This window comes from Salarias fasciatus, chromosome 2 (genome assembly GCF_902148845.1).
Source record: "Salarias fasciatus chromosome 2, fSalaFa1.1, whole genome shotgun sequence".
NCBI lineage: Eukaryota > Metazoa > Chordata > Actinopteri > Blenniiformes > Blenniidae > Salarias > Salarias fasciatus.
The window spans coordinates 6,734,278-6,756,295 of NC_043746.1; the positions used below are offsets into that span (position 1 = coordinate 6,734,278).

General features: G+C 44.8%; 1 protein-coding gene across 2 annotated transcripts in view; it reads right to left on the reverse strand.

Moving 5' to 3' along the window:
* tenm1 (teneurin transmembrane protein 1) overlaps window positions 1-22,018 on the reverse strand; it is a 208,638-nt gene that overhangs the window by 55,632 nt on the left and 130,988 nt on the right. For both annotated transcript variants that reach the window (XM_030101866.1, XM_030101865.1), the window contains exons 12-21: window positions 21,748-21,933; window positions 21,546-21,575; window positions 21,286-21,432; window positions 16,450-16,684; window positions 15,052-15,171; window positions 14,706-14,967; window positions 12,654-12,939; window positions 4,914-5,057; window positions 3,920-4,172; window positions 3,190-3,210 (exon numbers count right to left, since the gene is read on the reverse strand). In XM_030101866.1, the coding sequence (XP_029957726.1) occupies window positions 3,190-3,210; window positions 3,920-4,172; window positions 4,914-5,057; window positions 12,654-12,939; window positions 14,706-14,967; window positions 15,052-15,171; window positions 16,450-16,684; window positions 21,286-21,432; window positions 21,546-21,575; window positions 21,748-21,933 (1,684 nt within the window). The remainder of the gene's footprint in view (window positions 1-3,189; window positions 3,211-3,919; window positions 4,173-4,913; window positions 5,058-12,653; window positions 12,940-14,705; window positions 14,968-15,051; window positions 15,172-16,449; window positions 16,685-21,285; window positions 21,433-21,545; window positions 21,576-21,747; window positions 21,934-22,018) is intronic.

Sequence of the window (22,018 nt, forward strand, 5' to 3'; positions counted from 1 at the left end):
ACCTCCTCTCCTCGCCCCTCTGCTCCTCACTCGACCCGGCGAGGGGAGAGAATAGACGGCGGTTTCACGCCGAGTGCTTCCCATATTGTCTTCCCTCAGAGAGCACCTTGTTTTGAAGCCCCGTTGGCTGATATGCACTTTGCTGGGAAGAACGCGCGGCGAAAAGCTTTGAAAGCCGAATATGAATGAATAATTAATGTATTTGACTAAGGAGAACAATAGTATAGAATAAAAGAGAAACACTAACATGCTGCTAACAGTGAAAAGCTGCGGCGGAGGAGAGGCGGCGAGCAGGAACTGAAGGAGCAACAACCTCCAGGGTAAGAAAAGAGCATCCAAAGTGCCTTCAGAAGAAAAGAGTTCACACGGTAAAGACTAAAGAGCTGCGGCTTCCAACCTCCTTGCTTCATGTACCGCTATCAACCTTAAAGCAGGGAGCGTTTTGCCCGGGGCGATAGGGAAATCCCTCCCTCGTCTTTGTGTCCTCCATTCTGCTGGATTCTTGTCATCCACAGTGGGAACGGTTTTAACCTCCCTCGCTAAGATAACTGGTATTTCACTCACCATACAAACAAATCCAAGAAAGGGTTTTTAATCGGTGTCTTGCAATCAGTCTGTGGCTGAAACGATCTTGTTGTTCTCTAGTCCCCACAGCAGATCGCCTTCCATCACTCCGCCTTATCTCTGCCCCTCCACGGCGACACCGACCATCTCATGTCCTCCTTCACCACGTCCACCAGTCTTTTGAGGTCTTCCTCCTCTCCAACGTCCGCTATCTGCCGTCAGCACATGTCCCAAACATCTTAACCTGGCCTCTCCAGCTTTATCTCCGAACTGCTCAACCTCAGCCATCCCTGTGATCTGTTCCTTTTTAATCCTGTCCATAAAGTAAGAAATTAATTTTCTGCTCTGGGGCTCGTGTGGAGGCCACAGCCACGCTGTGATCCCAGAGAAATGAAAATGGTATATTTCAGAGGAAAAAAAAATACCCACATAACTGTGATTTTTCTTAATTTAAGTCACCTGCTGGGCCTTAGCAACCTGTTGGATGCTGGATGAGAATAAAGGGGACAGGGAGGCTCTAAGCTCTGGAAAATATACAGTCAACGCTGCGCTCCTACCTACAGCAGCGTTACTGCAGGAAAACCTTAAAGCCGCTGGAGAAAACATTACCCATCGCTCTGTTCTCACCTCACACCACCTCACAACTTCCAAATGTGATAAAATACACTCAGTACCACTCGATTTACTGCAGATATGTATTATATTAAAACAAAACTTTATCTGTCACCGGGCAGGTTTATTTAATTAACTCTGCATGTCTACTTGAAAAAGTGTTAAAGGACAGGAGCGTGAGCCTTTTTTTTCCCTCAGCCATTTACACTTTTTGCACTTTTGATCATTTATTCATTACATTAGCCAAATATTTCAACAACTTAATCACTATTCTTAGCTTCTGAACCATTTACCCAGCCACTTAAAGCCAAATAGCAGATATGATCATTCAGCCATTTAGTCTGAGCATCTATTTGAAGTATTATTGACTTTTATCCAGTTAGTTTAACTCTTTAAGCATTACTTTAAGCAATTAGTCTTAACCATTTATTCAATCTAGGGTTTTTTTCATTCTGCCTCTTGATAAAAAGCTGAATGTTTTTCTGCTCTTTTTCTTCTTGCCTTTTTCTCTATTTAATTCAGATTCATATATGAGCTCCTCAGCCTTTCTGTTTACCCCTGTGGGGGTCGAACAGCACGGAAACAATAGCTTTAAGATTTTAAATTCACATGTGAATTAGTATAGGTGCACAAGCTGCAAAAACGAACAGCTGAATGCTTGCAGAGGATGTGAAGTTCACATATGTGATAAAGAGGAGTCCACATTAATTTCCTTCAATTTTTATGGAAGTCATCAGCATTGTTGCTTCAAGCGAAACCAGGATCTCAATCAATGTGACAAATATGAGCTCTTTTGTCCCACGAGGGCAGACACAGTCATATTTATTGAGTTGATAATGAGAGTAAATCAGTATATTCCTGTCACACAAGGGGCTTTTAAAATACGGGAGGATGGCGCCTCCCTCTTCAAACAGATTAAAACACACCGAGGCTCAGTTCACCTAAAATTTCACCCCACATTTATTTTTATCTCGCAATCTTCCTATTTAATTCACGTTTAAAGATATTAAGGACCTATGAGGAGAGTTTTCAAACCAATAAGCACCACAGAGCAGCCCCCGTTGAGATCAACAGGCAGTTAAAAAGCAGCTTTTAAATATATATCTTCTGCAACTATTTAGAATAATTGCTTCATCCTCCACTTATTTCTTTTCATCGTTATTTCTAATAAAAAATTAAAAGGGAAAAACGAAGACATCCCCCTGACCCCTATGGAAATGTTACCACCAGCTGTGATCTTTATTTTTTTAAACTCTGGTTCCTTTCCAGCATTTGCATCATTCATCTATATATTGATGTTACATGCAGGTCTTATAGCGCCACCGGAAACACAGCGGAGTGCTTTCAGTCTTAAAATCACTGGCATGGTGGGAGACGTGGTATCTGGAAATATCAGATAAATCCCTCTCTTTCTGTCTCGCAAACACTGATTCTTCTGGCTCGATATAACCGGCGACGCAGACTCAGACATGGACAAACATCAACACAGACGCACACACACACAAATCCGATGACATCTGTCTAATCTTCTATCAAACATGGTGTATAGTTCTCACACCATATCAAAGGCTCAGGAGGAGGGGTGGGCGGCGGCGGCGGCGGCGGCGTGGTCATTCTCAGCCCGCGACTTTTAGCCCGACTCTGGAAGTGAGTGAACGGATGGATTTGCCAAACAGATTTTCTGTAATCCCCTCCAAAAACAATATATAAAAAAAAAAAGAAGGGGAAAAAAAAAAGGAAAAACCTTTGACATTTTGGCTGATTTCCCATTTTTACAAATGTAATACCACAGAGTGAATTTTAAATGAGGATTGGATAGAAATGACTGGAACATGTGCAGATTTGTTGTGCTTGTTTCAGGGAGAAGTCAGGTCAGACACGGAGTTAAAGGGCTGCGAGGCGTCCCTGGGCCTGCCTGCTCTCCTGACAGTTTGAGTGTGTGTGTGTGTGTGTGTGTAGCATGTCAGTGTTTTGTGCAGGTAGATAAAGAAGGTGGTAATCACCAGCACTCACCTGTGTCTGGTGTCCCGGTTCCTGATAATAAACCACAAAGTGGGGTTTGAAAAGAAGAGAAGAGAAGGAAAAAATATAATTATTTATGGCGCAAACGAGAGTCGCTCAGAGTTTCATGGGCTACAATGAGACAATTCTCCACTCATAACGTGAGATTAGGGCTGATTTACATGGCTGTATTGTTTCACATTAAATATTAAACTAAACAGGAAGCGTTTCGGCATTTCCTCCCCCAGGACCAGGAAGTATCAAATACAGACAGCGCGAGACCTCCGTCTGAACCAGAAATATTAGTCGGAAATACAATAATAACACCCAATGTGAGAGTAAGGTTACATAAGGAGAACACTCTACAGGACAAATGACTGTGCAATCCCATCGAGGTTCCACGCTTGAGAAACGACTGAAATGGAGAATGTAGCGCCTGCAGCGCTCTGGCAGATATCATCGTCATAATCCAGCGAAAAAAAGTGTCTTTGTTTCACCGCAAAGACTTTGGGCTCCTCGCACATCCTTAAGAGGTAGATCAGAGCGTGTGATGTCTGCACCTCACACGCCGCCTCACACGAGACGAGGTATTCTACCCACATCAAACAGATCGCAACCGCAGATGGCGACCGGAGCTAATGCCACACTAACCCACATCGGCCCAGGCGGTTTAGCTTTAATTGCGCTGAAAGTCGGCGAAACCCCACGGCGAGACCTCGGAGTGTCGGGAGGCGGCGCTCACTTCAGCTCCAGGACGGTCCGGGTGTACCCGTCCGGGTGGACCCGCCGGATGAAGTTGAAGTCGCCCACGTAGAGCGAGCCGTCGGGGCCGCTGGCCAGGGCCACGGGGGCGAAGAGCATCATGTCCCGGGCGGCGCCGCTGCAGCTCGGGCCGCAGGGGACGCTCCGGTAGAAACCGTTGCCCATGACGGTGCCGATGACGGGAGGCTGCTGGGAGAGGAAGACGTTCTCGCCGTTCCCTTTGTGAAGGATTCCTGAGGAGGGAGAACAAATGCAATAAAACACCTTCATAAAACAGCCCCCGAAACGTAATTCATCAGTCAGCGCGGCGCCGCGGGTGACGGCGCCGTAGATAAACACAACACTTTTTCCAGCTGAGTCTGAGGAGTTTTGGTTATTTCATATGACAGGTCATCTATTTCTCTTGTTTTGTCTGAACTCCTTTGGCAGGAGAGAGAGATTTTAACAAAGTGATGTGACTCACTCCTCTGTTTTGGCTTAAATATGTCAGGAAGTGAAATCCACATTTGCTCTGCTTTAAATGAAACGTGTCCCAGCCGCACCGCTCCCGGAGAAAAAAACTTCTCACTAATATCGAGCGGGTGTTGATTTCCAAACTTTACAGTCGGGGAGAAACAGTGAATATAAAAAAAAAAAACTTGGAAATCATTTCTCAGAGGCTTTAAGGATGATAACAGTTCCTTTCTTCAAGGACTGCAAAGGAAATAAGTCTCTGACTTTATTGTGGAATTCAAGACAATTTCCTCATTGGGTGTTATTTTATCTCCTACTTCAAGAGCAGCAAATATAAATTTGATGCTGAGGCATTGCAATCGTTGTTTGTTCCACAGAAGTAAGACGATAATCCTGAATGTTGTTTCTCAGTTGGTCCAAATCTATCTGGTGGCGGTGAGAAAACCTCCAAGAGCCGGAATACCAACGAAATACAGTTAAAAACGGCGCATGTCGTGTGTGCTGAGTCAGCGTTGGCTCACCGCTGTGTATGTTGAGGGCGTGGTGTTTGTCCAGAGACCACCCCCCCAGGTTGGAGGGCACCAGTTCAAACCCCTGCATGAGGGCGGTCCTGCGCTCCCACTGCACCACGCCCGGACACGACTCGTACTCGTAGCCCACCGACACTGAAACAGACACCAGGCGGACCACCGTCACTCACAAGACGGGAGCATGTGTATTGTATTGAGCATTGAGACGGATGAAAGGCCCGCAGTCAGACCTCATCAGTGTGTGTGTGTGTGTGTGTGTGTGTGTGTGTGTGTGTGTGTGTGTGTGTGTGTGTGTGTGTGTGTGTGTGTGTTCGGCAGAGATCAAGGAGGAGTGGAGGCGTAATCAGGAGGAGCCTGTCTCCATGAAGCAGCCCTAGAATTAGCTGCTTGGCCTCTTAGTTGTAATGATACGCTGTGCAGCTTCCCACTACAACTAACAACTATCAACAGCTTTTTTTTTTTCCCTCTTCTGCCTTTTTTTCTTCTCTTTTTGGCTTGGCAGGCTTAAATATGTTTCGGCAGTAAATTACCATTTGGAATATGTTTAAAGGCGGCAGGTGACAAAGATGTAGGCGCTCTTAAAATATGTAAACACACAAAAGTACTCGCATGAAACTGGAACATTTACACGGGTACACACCAAATATTCACTTTACTTGACGCGCCGCAGATTTATTTAGAGGAAGAAGTCTAAATTTGTGACACCTCATCTTTCTTTACATGGGAGCTCAGTCGCCATATTGAACAGAAGTTAATTAGTGACTTTAAGCATCCTGTAGGCCAATGTGAATGTGTGGTTTTCTCTCTTCTGGCATGCGATGGACTGGACTGACACCATGCTGTTATATCCTTTCACTTATACTCCTACTGAATAAAGCCGTTCATCAGATAGGTTGGATCTATTTTTAACTAATACAACACGACTCTGATCCTGCCGCTGCTGTGTGTCTATGCAGGGATTCGTTTGGGCCATGAGGCTCGGAGTCTATCCCAGACACTTTCTACCAAATAAAATGCATCGGTTTCAAGCGACGACGCCACAGCTCATAAAGATGGTGTTAGAGTTTAGCTTTACATACAGAAAGTGTGTACAACAGCGGAATGTTATTAAAAACTTTGTTATTTTTCATTATTGTTGCTGTTTTTGTGGAAATCTGGCAGTTTTAGTTGTTTTTAGCGGTCTTGGCTGTTATACCTGTTTTAAATCATTTCTCTTGTTTTGCCTTTTTTCTTTTCTTTTTTGTTGTTTGGATATTTTCCTTTTTTCAGAATAGTTTGGAGTGGTATTTCAAAGCGGATTTTAGCTATTAACTTCAATCATTTATTTATTGCCTTCCTCTCTCACTTACTTACTCGCTTGCTTGCTTACTTACTTATTTATAGCCGTTCCCATCCAGGAGATTATCTTTTTGGAAATCTTTATTTAGGTCTAATTTTCTCAAAGCTTCAGGGAGATAGAAGTGACATGTGGCTTCAGGGCTGTAGATCCCCGATCGGGAGTCAGCACATTAAACACGGTTCGCCACTTTATGAGGAACACGTGTCCAAAGCAGTGCGGCCCAATAAAACAATATTAACAGCAAAAAAATAACATACTATATTAAAGTTATAGTTAATTACTCCTTTATTTTTCTCCGCACTTATGAATTGGTAACATTTTTATGACCAAACTTCCACCCTGCCCTTAAAAAGTTCAAAACTTTATGAGAGTGTTGCCACTTTTCTTTAACCCGTTAGGACCTGAGGGAGCGTTTGCGCGGATCCCTTGAAGACCAGGTGCAACATTTCTCTGCTTTTCTCTATGATTTTTTTTTTTTTCCCCCCCATGTGTATTTCAGTGAATCCCCGTGCATTTCATCAGCCTGGCCTTGAAACCGATGGCATCATCTAAAATACTTTTCGTCTCCAGAAGAAGAAGAAGAAGCGTCCAGATGCAGCTTCAGGTCCGTTAAAGCGGCGCCGGCTGGTTTGGGGCCACTTGGGGTCGTCAGGAAGGATGGTACCCAGAAACATGACATTTTATCTGATTGCAGTGGAATTTTTCAGATGTCAAAAATAAGTAGAAATATTTTCATTGATTCTGAGTCCTGTTTTGTCGATGAATTAAAAACTTTTTGCTTAATTACTGTCTGGATTTTCATCCAAACCTCCAAGTAGGCCACTATCTCCATCTGCTCTTTGGAGGAAGGCAGAAAAGTAAAATTTTTTACTTTGAAGGACTGCAGGTTTTCAAAAGAACTCATGTTGATGAAACTTAAGAAGTTGGGAAAAAAAACCCTGAAGAACCATCTTTATCAAAAATGTAATAATATAGCAAAATACTGTTTGTAAGAGCATAATGTACAGTACAGCCACTTAAATGCATTAATATATGATGTTATTTCATTTGACATCCGTCTATAAGCACTTCTGTAAGGCAAATTTTGAGACATGCCCACTTTCTCTGCTTTTAAGTTTACTTCTGAAGGGAGGGGGTTACATAACAGAGTTTGATGTCCTGTAAAAAGACTGTGTTGCTTTCATCCACTTCAGACGTGAACTGAATATTTATTACAAGGTGTAACAAAAAAAAAAGGAAAAAAAAAAAAAACTAAAATCAGCGCCTCGGATGAGCTAAACTTTAATAACAGCCAAATATCCCATAACAACTACGAGATCAATCAGACATTACTGGGCCGTACCACAGAATCCTGAATTAAATGAATATGATAACTATCCCATCCACTGCATCTTTTTTTGACATCAAACTGCAAAAAACCTGCCAAAATAGCTTCGTTTCCAAGAAATGGAGTGCTGTTTTTGGAGTATAACAATACTGGCTTCAGTTATAGGGTTTTTTTTTTTAAATGCAACTCTTTATAGCAGTAACTTATTAGATTATTGGAAAAAATGTTATCATGATAATGGCTCAAATATCCCGTTACACTATTGGCAAGTTATTACAAAATTGGCTTCATTGCATTTAACATGGCCAAAATCAATATATTATTGGCAGCAATTACATTATTGATGGTTACATAAGTACATTCAAAAGAAAAATCAAGTGAGCAGCTGAAAAATTAAAGCAAAGCTGGATTCCATGCATCATGCAAAGTAATTTCCATTTCCATTTCATTTCTCAATGACCCCATGCAGGCAGGTCGGGGAACACCAAAAGGCTTTGTGCATTTCTAAAAAGCCCCCTCGCTCTATCAGGTTACACTCAGAGCTTAATTTGTTTATATGAAGAGTAATGATGATGACTCGTCTTCATACATTATGTCTGCTGGCAGCGGCTTAAAGAGGCGGAATTTTAAATCTTTCCCTCTAAAGCTGAATATTTTTTGAACCCATGATTAATATTAAGTTCTGTAACGTCGCTTAAATTAAGATAACCGCGGCTCGACATGTCTGACACGCGAGCCGCAGAGACACAGTCGTCACTGTCAATCACCGTCGGCGCCGGTCTCCCCGAACTTGCTCCGCCGCAGACCAACATGCCAGCGAATTGATGGGCGTTCGGGGGAAGCCGGGGAGCTAAGTCAGCATAAAGACCGGTTGAGACAGTGGAATACACAAGCAGGGGGAGCGCGCATTATGCACCGGCTCGGGAGATTCCCTTTAACACGGAGAGAAACTCTCAGCAGACGCATGGGGCCGACTTAAATCTCCAACTCGGTGAGTACAATCGATAAGGTGATTGGGGAGGGAAAATAATGGGTGATTTGGGACACCGGGGGATTCTCGGGGAGAAAAAGAGGCCTCAACGTGTTGGACAAAAGTTCCCAGTCCAGGAACTCTCTCTTTGGTGTGTTCAAAAGGCCCATTTGTTTCAATTTTGTGCGTCTCAGGCTCTGCTGGGCTTGTAATCTTGTGATTTTGAAGGACAGAAACGGAGCCGAGAGGCAATTAATTTGACTGCGTGCGGAAGCGATGCTTGGTTAAACAGATTTAAGTAAACAAAAGACCATCGCAAGAAAAACATACATTAATCTTCAAAACAGAGGATTGGTATTTTGCAATTTAGAACTCTTTAGGTCAAATCACAAATCACATTCTTCCTTTAAGGACCTCCTCAGCGAGTACAATCAGTCCATTAAAAGTTGTCTGTATAAAAATAAAGGGCACTTTTATTTATAAAATCTCACAATAAAACTGACTCTACCCGAGGAATCCACTTCTCCAGGGACAAAAGGGTCAAAGCTATCTCGGAGGAAAAGTGTCGGTGTATTGAGAAGTGCTTCACAACCTAATAATAGTGTAGCTATATTACAAGAAATGACAAAAACGCATCAACGCACACACACGTGTAACACTCCCTCACAAACAATACGCGCGCACACCCGGGCCTGCAGACGCACACTCAATATCTCACAGGTGAAAGCTTTCATTCCCCACCGCTGCAGCCTCGGGCGATGTGCTCACCCCGGCAAACAGAGCATGATCTCCCTTTCTCCAACGCTCTCCGACGTGTGCGTGTGTGTGTGTGTGTGTGTGTGTGTGTGAGTGCTCGAATGTGTCGTCAAGCCAACAAAAAGGAACTATAGAGAAGGGGTGGATCAGGGGAAAACATTGGTAGAGGAGAGAAGAACAACGGAGGGCAGAGAAAACACGAGCGAGGTAACAGGGGAGATCAGAGAGGATGGAGGAAATAACAAGCAGGGGAGGAAAGAAAGGCGAGTTCAGGACAGGACAGAAACACAGGAAGCGCCGCGAGGGTGGACGGACAAAGGCAGCGAGGGAGCGGGCGAAGGAGGGGTTGCAAAGCAGGGTATATAAATATATAAAAACAGGATCATTTGAGTCGTGGAAAGGTGAAAGATCAGGAGAGAGCCGGAGCAGATGAAGTGCAGCTGTGACAGATAAGCAGAGGAAGGGACGGATCAGGAGGCGAGAGAGGGCCCGAGGACGGAAAGATGCAATCTTTGCTCAAGACCCTACACTCGAGTGGACAAAGCCTGTGGTAAGCCTGATCTCAGTGCTTATGGAAACACCCCCGCCCCCTTCTCTCCCTCACAGCTGTACTGTTTGTCCTCAGCTTTCCACAAAGAAAAAGACACACGCATTATCTCTGCAATTACCAATAGAAAGTTCAAAGGTTTAAGCAGCGGCGGCGTCCTAAAGAGGCCCGTTTTCACCGTAATGATCCAAAAGTGCAACGGCAATAACGCCTTTTACATCCCGTACATCTTCCCTCGCAGCGGCGGGAGAAGACGCTGGAGGAAACAAAGACATTAGGCCACATTTATGAGAACTTTCCGTGCACTGATTTGTATTTTGTGTACGCTCACAAAAATTCAAATGCTGTGTGGCTCCGCAGAGCCAGCTCTGTCAAAACTGTCCGGGAGCGCCGCTGCCTCTCTGCCTCTGCAGATGTTATCTTTACTGCCAGCAGCCCCGCTACAGCCCTCCATCCCTCAGCACAGCACCGGTCTGCCACACCGGCAGAGCCGAAGCTCCTGAAAGGGCGGCTCACGGTGAACTTTCTCACCCCTCATTGCATTAATTACACCGTCTGAATTTGCTATTAATCTTTAAATTACAGGCAACAATTCTCCCAGCGCAGTAATAAAAAAAAAAAGAGCTTTTCAATCTACTATTAAAAGAAGTAAACCTGCACGCCACAATCAGGCAATCTTCAATCTCGCTTCTCTGAGCGGCAGACTGTCCCTTAACAACTGGTTGATTACCTTCTGAATGGTCAATCATTTACACAATGACTTCCAATCAGGCTTTTGTGCAAATGGCGGTGTTGAAACAGTCCCTTATAGACACACTGACTAAAAGCGATGATGATAAAATTTCTGCGCCGGCGCTGCTGGATCTTAGCAGGTTGTTTGAAACAGCTGATCAAAACGTCCCTTTTCAAAGGGGTTTATCAAAACCTCCACTTCCCTCTCATCTGAAGAGAAAACATTCTGCCGACTCTCTCCCAGGATTTCACGTATGGATAAGCCATGCCAACAGGATTTCACTGCACCAACCAGTGGGAACCCGAAGCCGGTTCTAAGGAGTGGTTAAACATTTTGGGAGGTGCGCCGACTTGTTTTGTTGTCAAGAGGTCTCAGATTTGCAAAGCGGCACTTCTAAGGCTAATTAATTAAAAGTACTTTAGCTTTAAAGTGGAACTTCATCCCCGGGTCTGAGGCTAATTCCACCCGCTAATCACGTTCTGTAAACTAATTCCTGATGAACATCAGCCAAGACCTGGCAGAGGGAGGACGCCTGGCAACCCTTCGCTTTTCCATGAGAAATAGTTACGGCGTGTGACACAACAATTTAATAATTAACACTTGTTGAGTGCTAAATTGAAAGCTGCAGCGAGTTTTAAACTTTATCTGTGATGCAGGTGGAACATGCATCGAGGATGAATCAATGATCTAATTATCTTCCTATACACTAAATGAGTGTGTGACACTCGGTTGGAGGGATAAGAAGCCTGACAGGAGAGGCGTCCTGTGGTGAATTTAGGAGGGAAGAGTCTGGATGAAGTGTGTGCTTGATGAGAAGGTGGTGCAGAGGGTGCAGGTCAGCTTCCCCCCTCCGTTCAGCCTCTCAGCCCGCTGCCCCGACACACAACAGCAAACAATAAAGCGCCGCCGCCACAGGCTCATAAAACACCCTCACACGGTCCGGCAGATGTTAAAGGACCCGAGCCTCCTCGGCAAACAGACACGGCGCCGACTTCTCCTGCAGAGGTCATCCGTGTGTTTTGTCCAAGTCCAATTTGTTGTGACTGAACACCCTCAGATACATTTGTAGTGGTCAACAATATCAACACGGTGCCTCGGGACGTCTCCTCACATCCACAAAGAAACTTCTTAGTCCTGCCAATGTTGAGTTACGGATAGTTCAAAAAACTCCCGGACCTAAGAGGAACCGTTGTACTCAATCGTATTTTATGTTAAATTCACAGCACTGATGCTTTAGGAGGCCAATGTGTTTAAAGATCTCTTGAAACCAGATGGGCCTCGTGTCAAAACACAAGCTGCATGGACTGTGGACTTCTACTGAAAGAAAAAAAAAAGAAGCTTGTTTCAAATACAGAGTCTGAACAAAGGGATGAAATAAAAACCTAAATGTTTCAGAGTCTGAGCACAACAGGTGTTCTTCAACCACATGAATGTGACTCTGATGGACAGAAGAAACGGCAGGATGCTCAGTTTTTCACGCCGGCCACAGTATAAATGACTGGATATCAAATCCTCTTTACGAATTGGCAGCAAAAACCCCAAACGACCTTTAATCATGTAAAAACTTAAATAAGAGGCTTTTTGGTCTCACACACACAAAGAGGGGAGATTAACTCGATTATCTCCAAATGACAAAACGACTGTGAGCTGATGTTATTAGTACATTTGCATTGCTGGAAGGATATCAGAATTCATCATTTGTTGCATTTGTACGTTTCCACAGGCTCGCAGGCTGCCGCTGTTTTTCATTCTGTCCCCGATTATTCGGATGTTCACTGAAACAGTTTCATGTGAGTAATAACAAATTAGCAACTTCACTCTTATTTCTTCACCAGGATGAATCTGTTTTTGTTTTTTTTTTGGGGGGGGGTTGAGGATTATCTGCTGTTGTGCTGTCCTCGGGGACAGCAGAGACAGAAGAGGAAAATTAAGGGAAATGTTTTCACACTGTGAGCCTCGCAGTTAAACGGTCAGCAGAGCAGCAGAGCGCCCTGCGCGCTTCTTATATTTTTCTCTTACTTAAAGGAGCATGTTGACGGGGATTTCGCGTTCCACCTACCGGTTGCGTAAGTGAGGCCCCAGACCTCCTGGCCGTACACATCCGTCTTGTTCCAGACCAGCCTGTGGACCAGGCCGGGCCCGGCGGGGTACCAGCGCTGGTACAGCCGCCCCTGGACGGACGCGCGCACGTGCACTTTGGACAGGCCGCCCAGCGGGGAGACGGGGGACGACGGGGACGGGGGCGTGAGCAGGATCCGCAGCAGGGACAGGTAGCCGGCGGCTCGGGTGCTCAGGTAGTTGAGCTTGACGAAGGCTCCCGGGATGGAAACCTCCTCCTGCACCGCCTGCCGAGAACGGGATGAGGAGCAGGGTGAGAAACACAGGCGACAATGAGAGAAGAAAGTGAGTCATATGGAAAGGGAAAGGTGTTTCAAGATTACTTTGTATTAGAGTAATGAGCGTGAATAATAAGTGTTATGGGGGGGGGGCGGGGAGGCTGAAGTTTTATCCTTTTTCTAAGCGATGGGTTGAAATCCACATTCATGAATCATGATAAAACACGTAAGTACAACGTGAAACTGAGATATAACTGAGATATATATAAAAACGCTTCAGAGAAGTAAACCTGTACAGAGTCTAACAAGCACAACAAGATGCTTCTCGTTGCCATCAGCAATAACATATTTAAAAACAACAAATATAAGGGAGTCAGGTTTTCAAATAAACTAAAAACAGGAGCGGCAGTGTGGCTGGAGCTCTGTGAGGGGGCTTCATCCACCTACATTTTCAAAACCACTGCTTTAATTCACTGATTTATTTATTTCCATCAAAATATCTCCGACACAAACAAATCCAGGACATAAAAGAAAAAAAAAAAAAAAAAACTAATTAAATTTCCCAGCCAAGGTGAACACATGGGGATGACTAAGCTCATTGAAACACTGCTTCTGTTCTCGCTGTGGGTTTACTCGCTGGCTGATTTTCCCGAGGTGTTATCATGGGTACGAAATGTCCCGTCATTCATTTTGAGGATCTTGTCACAACAATCTCACCTGATGCTGTTAATTCAGCTCAGACTGTGAGGCGAACACCAAGCACTTTCAAATAAGAAATTAGGATATCTTCAGCCGATGTGGCTTCTAGGGCGTAAACGTAGCACATGTTGAATTTGACATTTACGTTGCGCAGCCCATCGGCTGCCGGCTCTGTGTGTTTATAAATGGAGAAAGTAGATGGAGCCGCTATAAGGTCAAGATGAGGCTCTGTTTGTTGGAAAAAGAACAAAACCTTTGGAGTTACATTAGCAGGTAAATATATAATCTCCAGTTTGACCTCAGACGCCTCATTTGCCTGTGTGCTGGAGGAGTGTATGGATAGCACTGATTTGCATGTTGCTCATTTCAGAATTTGCATGATACAAATATGGCTGGGAGCAAATTCACAAAAGCCGGTAAGACCCGGGCGGGTTTGCCGCCGAGCTGCTGCGACGTCGTGTGTCTTGGCTTCATCCTTCCTGACACACAAAACGGCATGCTGCTGCTTTTCATACAGGTCTGCGTCATGTCAGCGGCGGCTCTGTCAGCAGCTATAGGAGTGAGGGAGTTCGGAACAGACACTCGTGGCCTGGAGCCATGAAATCCTCCTGACTTTGGTGAGCTCCTCATTTCTGCAGATCCCCCATCAGGTTGACATTTTTGTCTTTCAGTGAAATGTCACAACAACTTCTATACGGGAAGAAAAGTGCGAGCGTTCGCGCCGAACCGCACAATGACTTTAAAAACCGAAACACATTCAGGAATACAAGCTCCCCTCAGCGTGAGCCGAGAAAACATTGGTTTTATTCTCCTTTCTTCCCTGACTGACAATTACTTTCTGGATTGATTGGGTAATTGTGATGCTTAAAAATGTTAGAAAATAGAGGAAACTGTTCAAATGTATTCAGTTAGAGCAGGATTCTCAACAAACTATAACCGAAAATTGACCTTTTTACACATTCGCTAAAAAAAAGGAAAAAAAAAATTAAATAAATACGAAATGGGTGATTTTGATTTGAAAATCAAAGTAATTCATCTGCTGAGTTTAATCTGCCTGTTTGCGTGGATTAGAGTACCTGCAGCTCCGGCACGGCGGCGCCCTTCTCCGCACAGGCTCCTGTGTATCTGGGCAGCGGGTAGGGCAGCACCAGCGGGTACGGACTCAGGACGTTCCGGACGTCACATTTCGGGGCCTGCGCTTCCTCCCTGGACATGATCACCTGATCCAGAACCAGGAAGTTGTTGTTGGGGGTCCACACGGTGCGTGTCTGTTGGACGAAGGGAGGCCTCTGGAACAGCAGCGTGACGGACATGGCGCCCAAGGTCACCAGGTCGAAACTGGAAAAAAATGCAAAGAATTCAGTTTGGGATCGAAAACACAGAACGAGGAGTGGGTTTTTGTGCGTCTGCTCGGGTGTGTACCTCCCGTCCTGCCTGCTGATGGTGTAGCCGTACTCCGGGTGCTGCGGGAAGGTGATGTTAACTCCAACCAGCGGAGAGCCGTCCTGCAGCGCCACGCTGCCTCGGATCACGGCGGCCCGGCTGCCGCGGCGAAGAGAACATGACAGTTTTACAATGATGGAGAACGTAATCATTGTTTGAGGAGAGAGGCATATTGTGCAGCGCTAACCACGCGACCTTGTGCGTGAAGAGAAAGCCGCCGCATTTATTCTACGCAGCGCGATCGTCTTGTTTAGTGCAGAGAAATCTGCCGGCGATTGCCAGGATACAAGGAACATAAATATAGCTTCGCCCACAGTAAAACCTTTCAACACCTTGTCATATAAAAAAACAAAACTTCCACATCATGTTTATATTACAGTGACAGTGGTACCTGCAGGAAAAGGTCCGGATTTCATTTTTACTTTAAATAGGTCTTAACCTGGCTAACGCATCTCAGCCGTTGTGAAAAACTCATTTTGATTTTTGTGGGTAACGTGAGAGATTTGTTTGAATCCAGAATAGCTGCTGCAGTGGTCAACTGAGGACAGATTCATGCGGACAGATGTGGCGCACACACACTCCCACACACACACTCTCCTACAGGCTCACTGATGGAGTGTGTTACTCCAGATGAGGGATAAATGAAGGATGGGGAGGCGTCTCCGGGTGACTGCGTCAGCCCGTTTGTTACTCCACCTCTGAAGGCCGCCATCGATTTTTTTTTTTTTTCTGATAAAATGCCCACATAATTAATTTATTTGTTTATTCTACAAGTGAACCAGTGGAGGTAGAAAAAAAAAAAAAGGGGGGGGAGGGGTGTGGACAAAAAGCACTCTGCCATTGTTCACCAGAGACATCCCCTCCCTGTTTTCTGAACCAAACTTTCTAGGTCATAGTAATGCTGGTGAGATGTGTCTCCGCTTTTAGACGGCGGTGAGAGGGCACTGAAAAATTTATGGTGACACCTTTACAACTGGTGTAAGTGAGTGACACATTAAGCATTAATATGCACCAAACAAATACTGCGTGGTGGTCTGACACTGATACTGGGGGACGTGACGAAGTGACTGCTGATCTCTGGGGGATGACAGACGACTGCAGCGTATGCTCAGGCCTCATTCACACACACACACACACACACACACACACACACACACACACACACACACACACACACAGAAAACAAATAACAGGCCAATGCACATTGTAATTCATTAATACAGATGTATTTGCTCTGCTATCTGCCGCCCGTTCAACACACTATATGGCAGGACAATTCAAGGACGCGCAAACACACGCAGAACAAACACGGGAAGGAATTCGACCACACGCACGGAGGCGCGCGAAGGGGGACACAAGGAGTAAACAAGCATATACCTGGTATCAAAGGGCACGTCTCCGGGGAGGGTGTGTGTGGCCGTCTTGCCGAGGAGGAAGCGTATGCGGCGGTAGAAGCTGTGGGTGTGCGCGCCGCTGAGTGAAGGGGGCGCGGCGGGGGGCAGCGGGCTCTGCTGCAGCAGGGCCAGCGGGTCGGCCGAGCCGTGACACAGCGGGTCGGAGCCGCAGCTCAGCTGCTCGCAGCAGTCGGGATCCACGCAGTCCATCAGGCCGTCTGAAATGAAACACACACACACACACACAAAAAAAAAAAAAAACAAGTGAGAAAAATGCAAACAAGTGGAATGCACTGAGACGGAGGCAGTGCCGCAGGAGGAGCTGGATGTTTATAAGGTAATTGACTTTACAGGGGTAATATAAGCACGACATTAACATCTTTATGCATAGTTCATTAATGCTTTAATAGAGTTAAGTGAAAAGTCAAGGTGCTGAGAGCACATTTGTATTCCAGTGGCCAAGATACTGTATATACCTGCAGAGGAAAGAGGAGGAAGACGGCGCTACAGACTCAAAGAAATGACGATAGCGATGGGGGGAGAAAAAAACTCAGCTGGAATGATGGAATACACAACAATGAAGTGCACATGCATCACCAGCATCATCACCGCCATCATCGTCGCTCGTATCAATCAAATGAGATTTATTCACGGCCGTCGCCGTACAATTACAGCGCTCGCTCCCGTGAATCCGGCTGGAAGCGCCCGCATTATTTGAACGTGATCCACAGAAGTCCGGAGTAAACAATGAGCCACAGATACAAACCGAGGCGGGAGGTAATAGGAGCCAGGCTGGCATTTGTGTTTCCTATTTCAAGCCTGTTTCTGAAAAGGCAGGAAACAGTGCTGACATTTAAATGCATCTGACCACAGAGCAGAGAGCCAAAGGCCAACAATATTCTATTATAACCTACTCCTACAAAAGGCAGAGCGGCACAATGGTTGATTTCCATAAGCTTCACTACGAACTTGAAAGCGCACCATTAATTGAATTTCAAATATCATTGTCATTAAAGGAGTACACAGGTTTGTAACTCATTATGCAGTGCTGGTTGTTAATCATTGTGCAAGAAGCAGCACAGTGCAAATGTAGATTCTGAATCTATGTAATTTAATATAAATATGTATGCGTTTGTGATTTCACCACTCAAATGTGGGGCATAAATGGAGCTTTTTTCAAGTGAAAGTACAATGCAATTTTTTTTCTCTTCTTCTTCTCCTCCCATGCAGGCAGAATATTTGAAGCTCCCTCTTCAAAGTTCCTCTTTATTCTCTGATTACTCCTGATAGCATCTCTCCATCTCTGTCTATCTACAGAGACAAAAAGATTGCTGTTAAAGAAGGCTATGAGAGCCCGCCGTATATCTGCCAATTAAGGGAGATAGCTGAATTGTGCGGCGGAAAATGATGGTATTTGAAAAGCCGTGCAGAGGTGGAAGCATGGGAAGATAAGCGCAGTCTAAATGGACTCCATAAAGCTCCGCCAGCCAGTCTTCCCTCAGCATAATACATCTGATGACGTTTATCATTATTCATGTGGCATTTTAATACAATAAGGCGCAGAGTAAAAGTTGCAATCTATTTTACATATCCTGCCATATCCAGTATAGAGAAGAGCATATATAGTGCTGCTCTTGGGTGCTACTGAGGGACTCATAAGAGGAGGGAAATGCTGGGATTCAAAGCAGCAGAGCCTGACGTCTCCTGTCTTATAGTCCCAGTATGGGTCAAGCTACATAAACACGCCGTGCTACACCTCCCATAATGCAAATTAGCAGCACTTTCTGGCGCACTTTATGCAGACAGTTTGGCGTTGTGGGGAACGCTCATTTCTCTCCGAGAGCAACACAATAAGCTCAATGACACAGTGAGGTTTGAATATTCAGTCACAAAACAAAAATACGATGCCAAATCTGATACTGAGCACAACCGTTTCATATATTATTCATCAGGAGAGAATCTATCATTGCTGGTTTCAGAAAAGGTCTTAAATTAGACATAATGTAAGGGTTAGTTTGGATAAAGTGTGAAGGCTATGCTGCTTCATTTTCCACCAATATTTAGATTTTACTCTATGTTCTGTACTTTATCATCACATTTGTTTTTTTAGGTCGAAGGTCTCTATTGACCAACCTCATCATAATGGTCATTAGAGAAAAAGCCGTTTATATTTCATATATAGAGTCAGAAGCAGTTCCAGTTCTTGTAGTTTTGTCTCGCTTCATCAGAGGCTGCTGTCTGCGTGTCGCCGTTTCATCTCTGTTATTCTAAAGCTGCGCTTTTCATTGTAATCAGTTCATAAATCGTTTTTTCAATCAAGAACAGCTTACATCCAGATTTTTGTGCGTCTTGCAATTAAATCTAAGTCACGCTCCCACACAGCGCCGTCGTCGTCTTCTTCAGTGGTGTTTGGCTGAATGCGTGTTATTAAGAGATATTAAAATCTACAGGCTGACTGGGTCTTTTTTAAATGAGGTGGTCAATTTTAATTCACTCTTATTAGTCTCTGCATGTGGTAGACTCGTGGTTTTATATTCTCAATTTTCTATCATTGAAGATACATAACATCCAGTTCTAAAACTGACAAAAAAAAAATGTTTTAGACTATTTGTAATCTTTTTAATCAAATGTGGTGAAAGAATAACAAAAAGTTATTTCAGGACATGACGACTTTCTCTTTTGGTAATTTTGACACTCTGACTTCAGCTCCGTGCACAAACGACCCTCTAAACAAGTGAAGCAATTAAAAGTAATGCATGAGTTACTTACTACAACTGACCTTTTATTTTCAGCGACTCTTAAAAAACTCGATTGCTTTTTATAAAGGAAACTAAAGCCTGCAATCAAGCACTGGTTTTCAGTAACTTGCACACTCATAAGTGCGACGTTTGGGGATTAAATCCTCAATTGCAACAACTGTGGGATGGATTTGTTTTGTGGCTTGGAGGCCTTTGTGCTTTACCTGGGTTTTCACAAGTATAGGTGAAACAGCGAAACTAAAAAAATAAATAAAAGTTTTCACTATTAATGTGAGTGTGTGCATCTATCTGTCACTAATTGTCAGCCGGGATCAGCTCCGGCAGAACCAAGCAGAACAAAAGATGGATCGCTGGGTGGATGAGTCGTCCACTGATCCAGGAAGTGAATCACAGACCATCTAATGAACGTGTGAGAAAACTCCAGAAATGCATTTCAGTTCTCCTCGCTTGCTTCTTTTACGGTAAAAGCGAACCACGAGAGCGGCGTGCCGCCCTGGCGTGACGCTCACACGCTGCCACACGTCCCATTCGGTCTGCTCGGTAGCTTAACGTGGGGCAGCAGTCAGGTTGCAAAAGGTGAGAAATTTCGCCTACCAGCAGCTTTACAGTAAAAATCTCACTTCTTTGGTTTATAGAAAAACCGTGAGGACAGGTTGTGCCTTCAGGGAAGGTGATGTGGAGGACAAGTGGCATTTCCTGTGAGCATTACATTGACATTTCTGTCATAAAAAAAAATAAATAAAATAAAAGAAATAGTGGGCCGTCCTGTCAAACAGTGACAAAACCAACAATGTGTTTGATAGTGTGACTGAATTAACAGTTTATGCTCCTCATATACCATCAGCTAATTTATTTGTGTGACAGCCCTTTATTTCCTAATGGTCCGTAACAACATATTCATCACAATAAAAGATAATCCAATAATAGAGTACAGAAACCATCTCTGCCTACACTGCTGGCAGGCCACGGTCCCGCTATGACTCCTTCTGCTCAGCCTCCATTTTACAGTCCACACACATAGACACACTTTTTCCTTTTTCTCCCACTGCACAGCTCTGAGGGTTTAATCCAGAATGAGGACCTGTAATTCAAGTTTGGAGCAGCCATCAACACCGGGCCTCTGAAGTGCTGGCTGAGGCTGTCACACAGGTTTGGTAAACAATGTACAATAAAAAAAAAAAAAAAAAAAAGGAAAATAAAAGAAAAAGAAGGAGCTTCCAGAAAACAGGCACTACAAAAAGAATGTGTATATGTTTGAGGCTTCCTGTGGCAGTGTGCACGATTCAAAACACTCACCGCAGACTGTGGAATCACAAAAACAACAACACGCTTTCCCTCCAAACCAAAGGCGGGCTACCTTGTTTGCAGTGATGGATTACAGCCGTGGCTTAGCGGTCACGTCCATAATGGATATTTAATGGAGTTTCAAAATGAATGGGTAAAGTTGAAAGCAATGTAATATTGCACTGTATTCCTGAAATTTAAAGTCGTGTGTATTGGGAGAGAAGCGGGGCTAAAATGATGGCGGCGAGCAGAGTCTGGTTTCTTCTTGATCTGCAGATGAAGACACACGGCGACATGTCTCACCTGCTGCCAGACACCTGATAACCAGAGACGCTGAGAACTATTCTGCATGGTTTGCTGTATTTCGATTTGTGGAAAAATTCTCAGAGAGACTTTTATCCTGGCAGGTGGTATGCATATTAGACATTTAGCTGTGATAAGAGGGAAAACGCAGACAAACACACTCACGAAAACGAAGACAAACACACAGTCGAATACATATTCAAGATCGTAATGACCAGTAAGGCTCTACGGGAGGCTCAGCGGGACCGGGACAGCACGGAGTGATGAAGAGGAGGAACAATAGAGGCAGGAGTTCTTTTCTTTTCTTTTCTTTTTTTGTTTTTTTGTTTTTTTTTTGGGGGGGGGGGGGGGGGGGAGGGAGGGAAAACAGGAAGGGGAAGTAATGGAATGGAATGTCTAGTGAGGAGACAGGAATGAAAGAGACAAGAAAGAGAGAAAGAGATAGAAAATGATAGATGATGCGAGAATGTCACCTCCGTCGTTGTCTGTTCCATCACTGCAGTCAGTTTCCATGACAACGCTGCATCCGGGCCCACTCCATCCCGCCTGGCAGACGCAGCGCCAGCCGCTCTGCTCCAGGGTACAGCGCCCGTGCCCGCTGCACAACCCCGGGCAGCCGTCTGAAAGAGGGGGTCCCCACGTGCACGGGTGCACACACACACACAGATTTTTGTCACTTGTGAGGACGTTAGAGGAGCAGATCACGATATGTAAACATAGAGATAAAAATTACCTTTCACTACGACGTCCAAATCATGAGTAACTGGGAAAAAAAAAAAGTGAGATTTGCGTAAGCGATTGTAAATGGAAATCATTCAAATGGCGACACCTTTTTTTGTTTTTTTTTTTCCTTTCTCTCCCTTATTAATCATACTCATCGAAAATATCACAAGATAGAAGTGAGCACTCCCACGTGCACCGGCGCCCGGGCTCACCGATGTTACAGTGCTCCCCCTCCCAGCCGGGCTGGCAGATGCAGGTCCCGTCGTGGCACTGGCCGTGTTCTTCGCAGCGAGGGTGGCACGCTCTCTGGTCGCACGCAGCGCCGATCCAACCCTCCTCGCACTGGCACTGGCCCTCCGAGCAAACACCATGAGCGCCACATGGCACCGGGCACAGCTCTGCCGAACAGGTGGGTGGATACATGCGTGAGAAAAAAAAAAAAAAAAGAAAAAGAAAAAAAGCGTGTAAGTGTGAGAGAAAAGG